Source organism: Homalodisca vitripennis, chromosome 1 (genome assembly GCF_021130785.1).
Source record: "Homalodisca vitripennis isolate AUS2020 chromosome 1, UT_GWSS_2.1, whole genome shotgun sequence".
Taxonomy (NCBI): domain Eukaryota; kingdom Metazoa; phylum Arthropoda; class Insecta; order Hemiptera; family Cicadellidae; genus Homalodisca; species Homalodisca vitripennis.
In genome coordinates, this window is record NC_060207.1 from 46,233,355 (window position 1) to 46,250,463 (window position 17,109).

Genomic DNA, 17,109 nt, shown 5'->3' on the forward strand with positions numbered 1-17,109 from the left:
TACATATCTACAAAATTTCATTGAAATCGGTTCAATTGTTTCATAGATTTGTGTAAACGAACATTGTGACATGAGATTTTGATACATAAAGATAGAGGCTATATCATAAAACATGCACAACATAGTACATTTTTTGGAAGTAATGTACAATGCATTTTATGACATTTGGGAATGCAGCAACCTCAGACTCTAAAACTTATAACTTTTTATAAGAGCATCCTGACCACTTAAAAAAAATGAATAATATATCTTATTATCAATGTTAAAATTTTCTTAAATCATGTACTTCCCTATTTTGAGAATATAGTTTAAAAATTGTATTCCAGCATAGGTAGTGGTTTTCGTACATTTTCTAGGTTATGATGAGGTAATATTACATTGATTTTGTTTCTAGTGTCATATGAATGAACATCATTAAAAGTATTTTAGATTAAGTTTGTGACAGCATAAGCGATTGTATCAAGAATATATTTGCTGTATTTACTGTCAATATCCTTAACAGAACCGTCACTTTTTAATCACAAAATTGTTCTTAAAACTTTTCTTGAAGGCAAAAGATTTTTCTCAAATTTTGATTTAAGGTCCCACCATAGACACATATTCCATAGGGTACCATCTAGGATTGAGTATAATCATAAAATAAGTTTTGAAGCATTGATAAATTACACAGAAAATATAATATTGTTTTACAACACAGATACCTTTAAATGTGAACTTTATTGATTATACAGTCAACATGTGAATCCCACGTCAGATGTTCATCCACATGTACACCTAAAAAAATTAATTTTTTTCTGTTTCATTTATAAATTCATTATCAATACAAAATTGAATTTCAGAAATGTTTGTATTTTGTTTTGTTCTAAAAGAAGCCGGTATTTGCATATTGAGAATAAGACCTTTATTTGCAAAAAAATTAAATTCTATACAGTTAAAAAAATAACACAAATTTAATTTAAGCTGGCTTTTGAGTCATTTGCATAGATACAATTTGTTTTTAATTCCATCAAACCTACTTAGACATATCTTGAAAAAGTTACTTGTAATTCACATTAAAATTTTGATATTCTATTATCAAAATTACTAAGAAGATAAATCACTACTTAACTATTTGATAAATAAGATCCAAACAGTTTTTTATAATTATTCTTATTTCAATATCTTGTAATTTTAAACCAATTACTGCTTGGATAGATTTAGTGTTAAATATTTTTTATAGATCCATGAATATTCCTGCTACGCTTTATTTTTTGTATCTATGTATTCAATTTAGGATTCTGTAAAGTTTACAAAAGTTGTGATTGTTGATTTATTTTTGCGAAACCATGCTGCTCCTCAATCAAACTTTCACTTTCGCTTTTTCAAGTGTTCACTAAGCCTAATATTCATTGGCTTTTCAAATCTTTTTGAAATTTATTGGATAATTGAAACAGGGCAGTAATTTTGCATATCAGTTTGGTTCCCCCTTTTTAAGGCTGGTACAACCTTAGAAAATACACAAGTAGGCTTATTTTATACCTTAAATGACAAAAATTTGTATATTTCTAGTCAATTCATACCGGTATATAGCCTATAACTGTTCTGCAGGTAAGGGTGTTGAGTTTGTTAAACGCTATATAGATGGAAGAGCCAATATAAAACAGATTCGACTTCCTTTGGAAATGTTCGAGTAACTCTCAACTGTTGTTGCATTAAGCTGTAAATAATTAATAAGTACTCTGTTCAGCTCTCTGCCAAAATGGGCTTCATGAAACTGCCTCTCTTGCAATACAATTATACCACACACTTATTAGAGAATTCATAACATCTGTTTTCCCACTCATACTACACCTCACTACTCCTCCCACTGACCTCAGTAGTACTCTATACACATTGAGTGTCCAATACAGCCCTACAGCACAAGCACAGTGATTGATTTTACACTTCTTACACAGTTTTTTTTTTTTTTTTTTGTAAATAATTGTACCAAAATAAATTTAAATTAATATAGATCTGTTTCATTCTCTAATTATATACATTCAAACTATTTGGATGGTTACATCTCACTAACATTATTAGTTTATCTACAGATAATTGTTTTATGTGTAATTGGTAACTTGGATTTGTAATTTTTCAGTGATAAAATAATATATTTCAAGAGTTACTTAAGTAAATAAGGTTTGAAAATATTTCTTTTATAACTGAAGAATGTCGATTAAGTAAATAAGGATTGAAAAGATTTCTTTTATAACTGAAGAATGTTAATAATGATTTTAGATTTGCATAGCACATAAAAAAAATTCTCTGAATGGAAAACTTCTCCAAGGAAAGAAAAATTTCTTTTGCACAAAAGCTAGGGAGAGGGTTATACTCAGTGTTATTTGGACTACAGAGGTTTAATTCACTATGAGTTCATTCCAGAAGAACAAACTGTGGCAAAAGAACTTCATATGGAAATTCTTAGGTTCTGGAGAGGTACTATTTGGAGGAAACGCTTTGAAAAATGGATGGGAAACAATTGGTTCACTTCATGACAACACCCCTCTACATCGGTCTCTGTTAGTGCGTAATTATCGTATCCCAGACACTACATGAGTGGAAATAGCCAAATTAAATGTACACGGTCTTTTTGCATTTTGCACACATATATGTGGATTTATTTTTTATAACAGAATTATTTAATTATGAAGTGCTTAATTTTAATTAACAATGTGATTTTTAATATAATTTTTGCAAATGTCTATAAAACCAAATGTGGGAATTAATCATAAAATGCCAAAGACCGTTTTTAAAGATCCTAGCAATTTATACAGTTTTAAAGCTTTCAAAAACCTGAAATTGGTTGTGAAAGGATTAAAATAACTTTATATACATGGTTACCCCATTGAAGGTATTGATCAATCTGAAGTCCAACAAAATATGTCTCTGATTTTTGATATGATCAAAAATGTGTTTGTTTCTGACTATCAATTACATGATTTTTCACAGATCTATGTGTATGTTTTTGTTGGTTTTAAACCTAATAAAACATGATTTATGTACTGTATTTCAAATTGCTTGTTAACTCTTTTACGTTAACTATATATTAAAAATATCTAATTCTGAGGTTGGTATAGATGAGAATAGATATTGTAGTGTTATCCGATATTATCTACAATCACCTTAACAATACAGGGTTTAAAAAAAGCATCTGATGCTATTGGATACAAATAGAGTTGATTTTGATTTTTAAATTGGCTCAGGGTTGCAGTTTCTGGGTTATTGATCATTCTATTCAGTGGAAGAGTACATCTCAACAGTGTGGATGAAGCAAGACTTTTAGAATGTTCATTGTATTACAATAGTTGTAACATTGTATTGACGTGCCTATGTATTTGTGTGGAATATTTTCTGGCAGAATAAAATTCTTATTCTTATTTTCTTCCTTAATTGGTTCTATTGGATCGCATCAGTACGCTGCCATTGACCGAACGATTCTGTCACATGACCATGCATAACAGAAATCCTCAGCGGAAGCACAATAAAAAGAATCAGTAACTTATAGCAAAACTGTAAGTAAATTATTTGTACATCCAACACAACAAGTCAGAATGGCTACGTGGTCTTGGGTGTTACTCTCAGACATAGAGAGTTGGTTTTGTAGTCGTGGGTAAGATTCCTGCACTTGACTTAAGGGATTTTAACAGTGTGATGTACACTTATATAGGGTGATTCAAGAACATATGCAGAAACTGTGAGAGCTCATTCTACATGTAAAAGTAATGAAAAGAGTTTATATAAACGTGGGTCGAAATGCTTTGTTAGCGGGTTACGACTAGCGAAAGATTTTGCCTGGATTTCAGCTCACCATGTAGAACGAGGTCTTCCTGAAATTCTGGTAGGGTACATTATGGGGCGAATTCAATAATTTCTTATTGTTTTTGATCTGATAAATTTAATAAAACAGAACTTAAAGTTAAGTAGTTTTTGAGAAAACCAGAATAAAATGCAAAAAATTGAGTGAAAAATCCATTTTCATCTTTGGGCAACAATAACTTTGTTATTTTACCTATAAACAGATCAAAATTTTTAATAAAACTTGTAGAAATTTGTATTCTAAACAAAACTGTGTAAAGTACACAGAAAGTGAATGGATGTTTGATTAAATGAGTTTTTATTCATATCAGAACCACACGCCTTTTACATTTGCCTGATAATACCTTTGTTAATTACTCATTAAAAAAATTAAAATTTTACTAAGAAACTGTAAATTCCAATTTATTCTTAAATGAAAAATTATTTCATAGAGTAGATTGGTTTTAGCAGTGCATTCAGGTACTGTATGGCTTGATTTTATTTTAAAACACAAAATGATGTTTTGCGGGAAAATTTCTTACAATGGAAATACTTTAAGTAGCTGTTCAACAATGATATGATTTGAATTGTATGATTTAACAAATTTGGAGAGCAAACAACCGAGTTTCAGTCTATGTATATATTGTTCTGTTTGTAGTAATTGAGTTTCAGTCTGTATAAGTATAGTTTTCTCCTTAGTAATTATTAAATTGTTAGAGTAGTAATACCACATTTATTTACAAGTGAAATATATGCCTATATGGGTTTTTTATGGTGTATGTGAAGGCAGTGCTACGGTCACTGCTGAAGAGTACAGGTTTACAACGTTACTCTTACCGCAGAATTCCAAATGTTAGAACAATTCGTATTATATTTCTTACATTACGGGAAACAGAATCACTTCCAAGAGCAAATTTCCCATATAACCACTCTTGCCAACATAATGTTATTGGAAAGGGAAGACACTGATACTGCTGTTGAACATAGTCCAGGTATTATTAGTACAAGACGTATTTCTAGAGGATTCAACGAGTCAGGATGAAGTGAAGTAAATAAGGAGAACACTCGATAATAACAAGCTCTATCCCTGGGCCATTCCATATCAAATCAACACAGGGTATAAACATGACCAGCTCAGAATTTGATGAAATTTGGTAGGTATAATGAAGGTAGTTATATAGATGAGGGAAATTGCCAATTAGCCTCCTACTTCAAAGTTTTGAGAATAACTTACCAAAAATATAAACTATGTATAAACCACGTTTAATTTTAAAAGAGCACTTGTGGTATTATTCGTGATCAGCTGATTGGACATTTAATTTTTTAAGAGCGTTTAACAGGTCAGGCATACTTAGTTTACTTAGAAGAATTACTGATTTGCTTGTTCCTCTTGCAACGCGATGCCAGCTATAATTTCAACATGATCACCACATTTTTTAAATACTGTTTCCACCTACTTGAATCAACAGTTTCCAAATAAATGGATTGGTCATTGAGGTCATATACACTGGTCGCCCAGGTTACTAGATCATACGCCATTATATTTTTGCACATGAGGATAGATGAAGAAGAAAGTTTACGAGGTGAAAGTTAATTCCCTTGAGGGGTTAATTAGACATGTTAATGAAGCTTTTAAGCAGTTAAGGGAAAGCCCTATTGAACTGGGGAAGAGCCATACTTAAACGAGCAGAAACTGCATTGAAGTCAGCGGAGTAAATTTTGAAAATTTTCTGTAATTTAGTTGAATAGGTGTAGATTAATGTTTTCTGGGTTACCCAGGAGGGTTCATTTCTGCCTGTTTTATACCTTCCAGTTGAATCCACAATGGGCACAACAAAACCAGTGTGTCACTTAAATCTGCGCAACCTTATAAATGTCCAGGAGAGGCACATCACTAACTGCTAATGTTGAGATTCTGGGATGCAACGGTAATTCAATAGGTTTAGTTTACTACGGGAGATGACTGTTGGAGTTGGCGGGGTTCATTTCCTAAGAGTCAAAGATTCTTGCTAGCCTAGGCATAAGGGTGTGCCACCCCCGCCCCATTTGCCTAGAAACAATGGTAATTTTTTTTAAGTTTTTAAAGTTCCACTGAGAGGTTATGCCTATTATTTGTCATAGAACTCTGTGGTTGGCACCTGTGTCTGCATCTAACTTTGTAGAAAAAATAGTCCATTATACAGTTTTACATAAAACTTAGTAGTTTTTTATTTACAAATTTTATAAATAAAGTTTAAAACTTAGCACTATTTTATACTGTCAGTTCACAGTAAATACAACTGGTCATAATTTAGCTCACAACTAAATGATATATGTTTTTTTTTGTATATTTACATTTCCTAAAAGCTGAAAAGTATTACTTTAATTTGAAATATTTAATTCTCTACTTTAAAATATTTATTTTTAGCAGCTACGAAAAATCTAGGCACTTTATGTTATATGGAATCTGTATTGTGTGAATAAATTGCTTTAAATTAGTATGTTGTTGTAATAGTATGTGTTTTGATCGTTTCTCTGTAATTTAATTAGTTGTAAATAAATAATGTTAGGCATAATCTCAATTATAAAAAATATTTGATGCAATTCTGAATATTTATTTTTTAGTTTAATCCACTTTGTTGCACTATTAACAAGCTTTGAATTTTATAAAACTGTCGTACTGGTTTAGCCAAACTTTAATAAAAATTATGCATACTTGTATACCATTTAATTAGTTGACAATATTGAAATGAAGAAGGAATTAACCATTACCCATATCTTGTTTACTTATTATATAGTAAAACCATGAACAAATTAAATTTACAAAGCAAAAGTTGGACTGTGACAGTAAAATCTCAAATTAGCTAAAATGCACTAAACATATACAAAATTAATGGCGAATATCAAATTTAGTGATGTGAAAAAGATGTAGATATACTACCAACATGGCCGCATAAAATATTTGTACACAAGTCATATGTTAGAAAGGGTCATTCAATAAGTAACAAGACCAATTACTAGTGCTCAAAAACGGCTGAATTGATCCACATAAAACTTTGAGGATATACAATAAATTGGCAACTTTTCAATGACATCATATCAACTGTTCAATCATAGTTTGTAAACATAGCCTTAAATTTACTCTGTTAACAATGCCGAGCCCCCTCAAGAATTACACCACTGAAGGACAACGTGCCGTGATTACATTTTTAATCACAGAAGGTGAGAAAGGCTTTAAAATCCACAATAGAATGTTAAAGTGTACAGAGATAATTGTATGAATCAACATTTGCAAATGGGTAGAACAGTTTCAAAGTGGCTGTACAAAAGTTTCTGACGAGCAACACAAGTGGTCAAGTAGGGATTTCCTCTGTTGAATCACAGATTGACACGTTAATTGAGACAATAGTTGTATCACTGTTGAACTGATAAATATAAAAATATACACGAGTGTTAGAATTGTCCATAAAATTATTCACAACAAGCTGCAGTACAAGAAAACCTGTACGAGATGGGTGCCCAGATAACTCACTTATGCTCACAAAACAACAACCCGGCTTCAAATCAGTAAGCAGCTAAAAATCAATATTCGACTGAAGGAGAAAGATTTTTGAAAAAATTTTAACATGTGATGAAATATGGACCCACCACTAGCTATAGTAAAAAAACAGAGCCTTGAGTGGAAGTAGTGAAATTTTTAATGCAATTTATGTGAAATTACAAATGATATGCTGCAAATAGTGTTTGTTTATGTTTATTGGTTGTCAGTGAACTTCGCTCTGTAAATGGATTATAAATGCATTTATAATTCAATTTACATTTCATTAGTGTTATTAATAACTACTTTAGTAATTGCTGTGGTACTTTTCATAAATAATATTTGCTAATTCACATACATACTTTCACTGTAAGAACTCTGTTGAGCTGTTTAACCTATAGCAGATTTACTTTTTTTTTAGATGATAAATAATAAGTTTTGTTACTGATCCTTTATACATATATTTTTTTACTTAGTAGTCAGCCTGATTAATTTCTGTTAAATTAACATATTAATATTTGTAGCTAAATTTTTACCACTGTACAGTACTGTAACCAGTTTGATAAAAACATTTCTATAAAACTTAGGACTACCTATTTTTAGATATTTGATCTTTTATAAAAATTAATCTTAATGTTTTGACAATTCCATGAAAACTTAGACTCAGCATGGTAAAAACAATCTGTTTCATAACATTAATTTCACAAATAAAAAATTGGAAGTACCTACATGTCTTCCAGTACCTATTTTGCTAGTTATATTCAGTTAACTATAGTTAGTTTGGAGGAGAAATAGAATGGATGGCTAGCATCTAGATTGTATAATTCAAAAACAGCAAGTATGATTCAGTTTTTATTACTAGACTGCTTAACTTTTGCAGCTTGTGTCTGTCAGAAAAGTTTATAGTATGAGAAAAACAACTTTCGTACAACCAAATCCATAGTGAGAATCTGAGCATGACATTTAGCACACTGCATTATTTTAGAGCTTTATAACTTTTTTTACTTTGCATTATGTGTGTTGCAGGTGTGTGTGCATGTTAAAAGTTTGATTGGCCACATGTAAGATAACTTTGAAAGTGGTTGAAAGCTAAAATTATTCTGTTTAGAATATATTTTTGCTAATTTAATCTAATCTATCAACATTGTTTTAGCCTTCTTGAAGAATTACTTTTTTCAAAATATTTAATGATTTTCATATCCTGAAATATTAATAATCTTATTCCAGCTATTCTCTTTAGACTGCAACGTCTGTTGCACCTTCTAACTTTCCTCTTTCTTAAATCAATCCTAACAAAACTGAACATGAAATTAAGCACAGCATAATATGCATGTTAGAGTAAATGTTATATTAATTTATAATATACTTATAAAAATTAGGATTTACAGTGTAGTGTCATCACACAATATCTGAAGCATGTGTGATTTATGTTTTAGTTTAGTTGAAAGAGTTTTACAAGCCCAGGGCTTCACCTAATTTAATGTTACTTTAACAATAAAATAATAATAATATATAATATATATATATATATATGCACTTAGGGGTTTCTTCTCTGGATTGAAGCCTAAGTTGAAGATAGAGTAGAAGAATGTGCAGAGAAAGAATTAAAAAGCAAAATGGAAAAAGATGAACCTGAAGAAGAAACACATTTTACTTTATAAAGATATAAAGTAAAGAGACAACAGCTTAAACAAATACTGGCTACAAACAAAGATTTGAAAGATGATATCCAAAAGAAAACAAGAGATTGTGTTTGAAACGTAGAGAAAAGTAAAATTTACTTGTTAACCAGCTTGTTAACTTAATCTCCGACTAGGAATTAAAAGTGTTACCAGACATTTGGTAAAGCAATACAGAAGGTTAAAATAATTCGCTTCCAAAAAGCTATAGTAAAAATACTATACTGATAAAATGATTGGCAGTGACGCAATGGATTTTGAGATATTTACCATGGACAACATTACCATGAACTATCAACACACAAAAAAAAAACAAAGTTTGTAAATTTACTTCAGGAACAGTTATCTTAAATTTATTTAAGATAAAAACTCAAGATAGAAAGCACTAACAGTAAAACAATAAAGGCTAAGCATTATCAAATTGTTAAAAAAATGGATGTTCATTAAAAAATTTAAAATACTGTTTAAAAAGCAAATGTTTAAATACATTAAATTTCTAGATCATTTAAATATGCATGTATACAAGTTTAGAATAAATGTTTATTTAAATACTGTAAGGTGTGAAAAATTTTATATTTTTCAGTTTCAATTTTAAAGGGATCTTAGAAAATGATTTTAGAACACGGAACATTTTTAAACATATAGTTCTTACCTACCACTTTTGATAACAATATATAATAAAATAAAATAAATGACTATTATAAGCTTGCAGTTTACAAAACAACCATTTCAACTAAGTAACATCCATTGCAGTAATATTATAAATACTTATAAGAAAAAGAAAACTATTTGATTATGAAATCTTAATTGGCACCTTACATATCTTAAGTACAAATAGTAAAATTAAAAAATTACAGCCTAATTTTTGGTCAGTTCACAGAATTTTGGACATTTAAAGTCTCAAAAAAAAACCAGGTCCATGTCTCATAACACTTGTGACATCAGTTTTAAATATTAGTCTACTGTTAATACACGATACAATTTAATTTCGCCACTTCCGTGAGAAAATATATATTACAAAATATTTTGTTGTTGTGCCATAAAATCAAAATTGTAGGCTATATATTTTAATACATTATTGCTCCTTTAATTTTTACAAATTTAACACACAAATTTAAAGAATAACTTATTTCTAAACTAAAAGTTTAATATTTTGTTTCCCTGAATTTCAAATTTTTACATAGAACAATTTTTTACATATGGCAAAGAAACAATACCAAATTTCAACATTTACTGAATGTTAGTTTGTTGCTAAAGCGTTGTTTACTTTTAAAAAATAGATAAATTACTTTATGTTTTCAAAATGGCTATTATTGGTCAGCGATTTTGACAATTTTCAAAATAATAAAGCCTGAGTTTGTTAATTTTTTTAAATCCTTTAATCAAAACACACAAAACTTGTTTTCACTTTGTAGAATAAGATATATCAAATTTTATATGAAACTATGATGACTTTTCTGGTAGCCTATGGATGTTTTGTCAAAAAAATTTTTCTGAACCCAATTCTTTTCATTTCACGCTTAGAATAAATTATGGTGGTTAAAAAGTCTTTTATTTAATAAATCCTAATATTTTACATTTCTTTAACTAAAAAACAATATACTATACTACCAATATGATATTTGGGCAACAGATGTATCTAGTATGAGTTATGAATTTTAAAATAGTCAAATTACCTAGTACTATTTGATGAATATCTTTTTCCCCTAATGCTTAAAACTTCCTTGAAACACTCTGACACTTTATGGAAAATGGCTGCGGCACTCAAATAATCATAATAAGATAATCTAAGTAATTATGGATTGGTTAAACTGATAGAATAATACGTTACTGTTTGGTACAATTTCCACTCAAATGAACTGTGTGGAATCGTTTAACCCTTTGAGGTCTCAATAAAAATTGCTTCGATTGTCCTCAGGTCGTATTTAATTTCTGTTAGTTAATATCCGGTCGACCTATTGTCGACATGCGAGCGTTCAGCGAAACTGCCGTGGTCGACCTACAGTTGACGACCGATCGCAAAGGGTTAATGCTTTGCTCTATAGGATAATTACAATTTTGTCACTATTAGAACAACACATTCACAACATTACATACACATTAAAATAGTCTATAGGGACAGTGACGACTAAAGATCTCTAACATTAGCCTAGTTACTCTACCATTTAGTAGTCAAATTGTACAAAGCATAACTAGGGACCTATAAGCTACCTAGAAAATTAGTCGACAATATACACATTAGCCTTAACACATTCACCACTACCAAGTATTTAGGCTTAGTAGATGATAAAGTTATAACTGTTCTGACATTGGTTATTGCATGTGTTAGACTTTCACAGTCATTAAAATTAGATTGTTCATGTAATTATTTATGAATACGGATTTAAATACGATCTATAAAAATCTGGAACTTTTTACCCATTCTATGTTTATTAATCTTGTTTTAACTTAAGTCTATAAGAGTTTTCAGTAATTTGTACAGTAGAGTAACTTATCTCTAACCAGGCCTTTTGTAAAATTAATTTCAATCAGTGATGGCATTCTAGAAGATACATGTACGATTCCGTAGTTTCAGTAGGTAGACTAGTTAAATAGGCTAGTATCAAAATACTATTAAGTAGATGATGTAACGTTAAGCCCCAATATCAGATTCTGTTCGGCAACGATTGTTTGTCAAAAGTCTGTGATATATCTGAAAATAATAGCTTTACACAATTCAGTACCTAGCCAAAGAGGTTGAAAAGGTAGGAAATTTTGCAGAAAAAATTATAAACAAAAATACGTAGTTGTTGAATTACAATTCATATTAAAATACTTCACCGGGAACACTTAACTTATATAGAAACTAATTTAATGAAAGATGTTTTAAATTACTTACTCTTCACTAAATCCATTGACATGCAATATCCTCATCTGCTTGACGATTGTGCTTTTACCCGACTCTCCAGCACCTTCACAAAAACACGAAAATCCTAGATTAATAACAAACTAAGAATAAATTTATTAAAGATAAATAAACACTGGTTGAGCCTATTGACTCAATATGGCTGACAGATAAGACACTATTCTGGGAAGGGCTACCGGATTAAGTGATTTACCTAATAATAAGAGTCTGTGCGTTGCTCTATACACTTGCTTATCCTTTTGTAACTGTTGATTTATCTTTTTGTTCGTTTCCTTTCCCTTTTTAGTTTCTTCTTGGTCCGCTTTTGAGCTCGCACTTCCAAAGCACCCCATGACATTAGGCCAGTTTATTATGGTAGGCAGGCAGCACAATTGAGACTCGCGCTGCCTTTCGTTTACTGCAAAATTCCCTATTTTGCAGGGGTTTTAACACTCACACTGCACAGCACAACTAACTAAACACATGACACCACTCAACTAAACGTAAAATAAAGTTATATCGGCCGGTTATCCTAAGTTTAATCATTGGCAAAAAAATTATACCCCGCACGAAAAGGGCTGCACTTCACCACTGCCAGTTTTGCCAGTACATAGGTGTGAACGAATAGCATTGTGGGTAGAGCCACTGCTATGCATTCTGTACGTTTGGTTTGCAAACACTACTCAAGAAATACTCATTGCTTTTCCACGCACGTAACAGTCAGCATATTTAACAGCTAACACTAGAATATTGATTGCTTATCACGTCGCACCGCACCAATCAAAATGGTAATTGACACAACACCCAGCAAACTGTGAGAGGGGGTTAGTGTCGTCTGCAGACAGACGAGAGTTTGGCTTTAGAAGGCGGTGGACAATACTTCGTTGTGATTGGCCAAGAGATATTAGTGCAATTTCCTAGTACTTTTCATCGACTCCAATAGAGAGCAGCACATACTGGAAAATGTTTAGATTTAGTAAAAATAACATTGATACCCTGAATAATGATCATAAACATACTTTGGAAACGCTATTTTGATAATAGCAGGCCATATTATATACAATTTCAACAGGTTGCTTTCATCCCACTATAGATTTACTTTAATTTTTTTAATGCTTGTAGGGGATCTCTAGGTCCAGCCAGGTTTTTAGAAGGTTCTATAGAGGATTCCAGGTCTAAATCCATTTCCTATAAACCAATATTTTTTAAATGTTGCTCGTGGCTTCCTGTTTTAGAATAACAAAATATAATTAATACAAATTTTTATATTTTTACATTTCTATGATGAGAGGTCATTCTCCCAATAAAATTACACACGGTAATTAAATGCTTAGATTTTAAAATTTGTTGCTATTCCAAATGAGAGTCAATATATTTGTTAGCAGTGAAAACGTTAAACAGAAATATTAAAATTGGACCATTAGTGATTTCAGGAATCTTCGGAATTCCTTTACTTGCTTGCTCTCATACAAGAAAGGTACTAATGTGTTTCAGGTGAATGTTAATACCCGAAATACGTAAACAAAGTTTTTTAAACAGCATTATCATTGTATTAAGATAATATTCAGATTATTATAGTTATTGAGGTAAATATTGTTTTCTTTACTTTACCGAGTTTTTGGGACAACTCACCAAATAAGTTTGAAATTATATTAGTGTATTTTGAAGTAAAGTAAAAGAACTAAATGATAATATAAATAATAGGTTATTGCCGTAGACAATTACAATATTTTATGGCATGCGTCATAGCGATTAAAATACATAATAATATAAATAAAATTAACAAATAAGTACCCTTAAAATATAAAATTCAATTACATAATACTTATAATTATAAACAAAGACTGTAAAAAGTTTGCAAGGTAAAACGCTAAAGTGGTACATAATAACAACAACCCCAACCCAACATAAATTATTAATCCTCATGATCCGCAACCTCACCAGTAAAGTATTGCACCAATAGGCGCTTTACCTTCCTCTTAATAAATAAATACATCTCAATTAAGAAAAACTTTTATAAAATTTTAGGCGTTTCATTAATTATTTATACTTGAGCGTTTTATGTATTTAAATACCCCAACAGGACCTTCTTAAAATCGTATCTTTGTCAGTAGTAAGCCTGTCCGCCTGTGCGATATCTCTTGATAGAAAGGCCTAAGTGACTCGAGACTTGGTAAATAAGTTCATCTTCATACAAGGAATAGCTTTATTTATTTTTAGGTAAATTAAATTAAAATGACGGTCAATTTCTCCATGTGAAATCTTTTCTTTACATTTTGTTGTGCCCTTCGATACTTCTTAGTGTTGGTATATTATAAAATGGAATGAAACTCAATTTGCATATGTAATAAAACATTTCTCAACGTATCTGCGAAAATCTACTTTCTGATTTATATGATAAATTGTGCGCACCCCATGTTGATTTCAAAAAGGGAGCATTTCCAAGAGTGATGCACGACGTTAGTGTCTCAGAAAAAAATTCTGCTTATTTATTATCTTACAAAATTTAACTTCAAATGAATAAAGTAACGAGCTATACAAACCCCCAAAGGAAGAGTTTATACTGTTTGTAATAAATGAAGAGAGAAGTTGGCACAAATTGGCGCGGCCGTTTTGAGCTTTGGCGGGCTCCGGCAAAGATACTCGACCAGTCGACCGGGCCCTTCCCGTCGACATGGCCCTTCACCACGTGTGGTGAGGCCCGGGTAAAATTATCCGAAAACCCAGTCTGAGTACTGCAAATGGGTTTGAACTCCATATTAAGTGATTGCAAAATTGATGTATTACAATAAAAGACCGAATTCAATAATCATCAAGACCAAACGTTTACTCATGGTCTTGTGCCTTTTTACCCCTATCCTTTTACTCTACAGAGAAACGAACCTCGAAACAAATAGTGATACACATTGTCGACTAAAAGTAATTGATCATCGCAGACTAACACCATTGTAGCATCGAGTATCGGTTATAATAGACACAATGTACGTCAGTAGTGGTTAACATACGAGATAGCAAGCTATGTTGATCTGTTGCGTATGTTGGTCAAGTAATATGCTATTACCACTGTAATATTGTGTATTGTCTCCAAAGTTGTATTTGAGATTCTTTTTGTGAAGACTTCAAGTTTAAGATATAATCAAAATTTTTGTAAAATAATTTGCATTTTGATTGTATAATGAAGCAACATTTGTTATTAGATTTAGCGTGTAAAGCTATTTCATTTGTGGGTTTCTTGAATTATATATATATATATATATATATATATATATATATATATTTGCGATTCAATGTTTATTGAAATTAAATAAGGCTATTGTCATTTATACAAATTTAATTTAAATAAAATTCGAATTTACGTCAATATAAGTCTGATCCCAGCTGTGCTGTTTCAGTGTTGTGTCCTTTATTTTTATTTAAAATGTAGTTTTTTTACCCAATTAGTGGTTTTTAAAAACTATATAAAACAGTTCTTAAAACATTTTTGTTCATAATTTACATAAAAATGTTTAGATTTTTTTCGTAATCTTTTTTTCCAGTACTTTTTCTACAACTAACCTTACCCGTTAACTTTAATTGTTTTCAGTGTTTGTTTACTATTAGTAGTTTTTCAAGTGAGAAGGTAATGGACAACTTAAAATTTGCCCCTTCAAACAACTCAAACTGTTTGGATTTTGATACCATAACTAATGATCACAATTATTGTTCTAATAAGCAAACAATGAACATCATTTCAGGAAAAACTATTTCTAATGACGATGTCAATAATCAAAACGAGTGGCAAATCGAAACAACTAGAAACAAAAGACATTTGTCAACAGCCAATGTTTCAGATGTTAAGAAACCTTGTAGACCTACAGAGTACGTTGCAAAAACTGCTAGACCTATTGAATTGCACAACAGATTTGAAATGCTGAGTAACGCCAACCTAGGCTCTGAAGAAGAAACGATGAATGACGACAAATGTAGGACGAAGGCGAGGCCTCCACCTATATTTGTCCCCAACATTGTCAACATAAGTAAAATGATGGTAAACATTGAACAAGTAATTAAAAAAGAGTCATATTCATTTAAATGCATAGCTAGAGATAAAGTAAAAATTAACACTGATACTATTGAAGCCTACCGCGCATTAGTCAAACATTTAACTAACATGAAAGTAAACTTCCATACATACCAAATAAAGGGTGACAGAGCTTATAGATTAGTGCTTAAGAATATGCACTTCTCTACGGAACCCCAGGAAATTAAAACAGCTATAGAAGCTTATAACCACAAAGTTAGGAATGTGTCGAACCTTAGAAGTAGCAAATCTAAAGATCCACTGTCAATTTTTTTTGTAGACTTAGAGCCAGCATCAAACAACAAAGACATTTTTAAAATTGAATTCCTACTAAATGCCAAAATTGTACTTGAGCCCCCTTACAAACGTAATGATGTGGTGCAGTGCAAAAAGTGTCAAAGATATGGGCACACAAAGGCTTACTGCTGGTACCAAAACCGCTGTGTAAAATGCGGCTCAGATCATGATACTAGCAGCTGTAATAAATCTGTAAATGTTCCTCCCAAATGTGTATTATGTGGTGGTGAGCACCCAGCCAACTATAAAGGTTGCTCTATTTACAAAGATATTAAGAAAAAGGCTTTTCCACCTCTAAGACCAGCGTTAAAAAAAGACACTCCTCCTCCAGTGCAAGATCGAGAAGTAGATAGACCTATATCTGTTCGTACTCAAAATTCAACAGGTAATCAGTCTCAACCAGTATCACCAACCTTATCTTATGCTAGAGTGGCATCAGGTCAATCAAATGTAGAAGCAAATCACAATCTGAATCAAATAATTGATGGATTTTTAAATAAGTTCGAAATGATGATGTCTCAACAAGCCCAGCAAATAGGTACATTGATTAACCTATTGACAACTGTCATATCAAAACTAAAATGAATAGATTTTATAGGATTGGACTCTGGAATGCCAATGGCTTGGCCCGACATGGCCAAGATATTCAACTTTTTATTTCAATACACAAAATAGATATTATGTTAATTTCTGAGACCCACTTTACAAACTTAAATTTTTTCAAAATCCCAAATTTTACTTTTTATTCTACAAACCACCCTGACAATACGGCGCATGGAGGTAGCGCTGTGCTAATCAGAAAACAAATAAAACATTATGAATTACCTAGATTTCAAGAAGATCATATTCAAGCTACAAG

The 17,109-nt window shown here is 31.1% G+C and overlaps 1 protein-coding gene across 1 annotated transcript in view; it reads right to left on the reverse strand.

Moving 5' to 3' along the window:
• Nucleotides 1-12,725, reverse strand: part of LOC124360647 (guanine nucleotide-binding protein G(s) subunit alpha) — a 104,266-nt gene extending 91,541 nt beyond the window's left edge. The window contains exons 1-2 of the mRNA XM_046814457.1: nucleotides 12,108-12,725; nucleotides 11,888-11,960 (exon numbers count right to left, since the gene is read on the reverse strand). Coding sequence (XP_046670413.1) covers nucleotides 11,888-11,960; nucleotides 12,108-12,246 — 212 coding nt within the window. The 5' untranslated portion in view covers nucleotides 12,247-12,725. The remainder of the gene's footprint in view (nucleotides 1-11,887; nucleotides 11,961-12,107) is intronic.
• Between the last annotated feature and the right edge of the window lie 4,384 nt (nucleotides 12,726-17,109).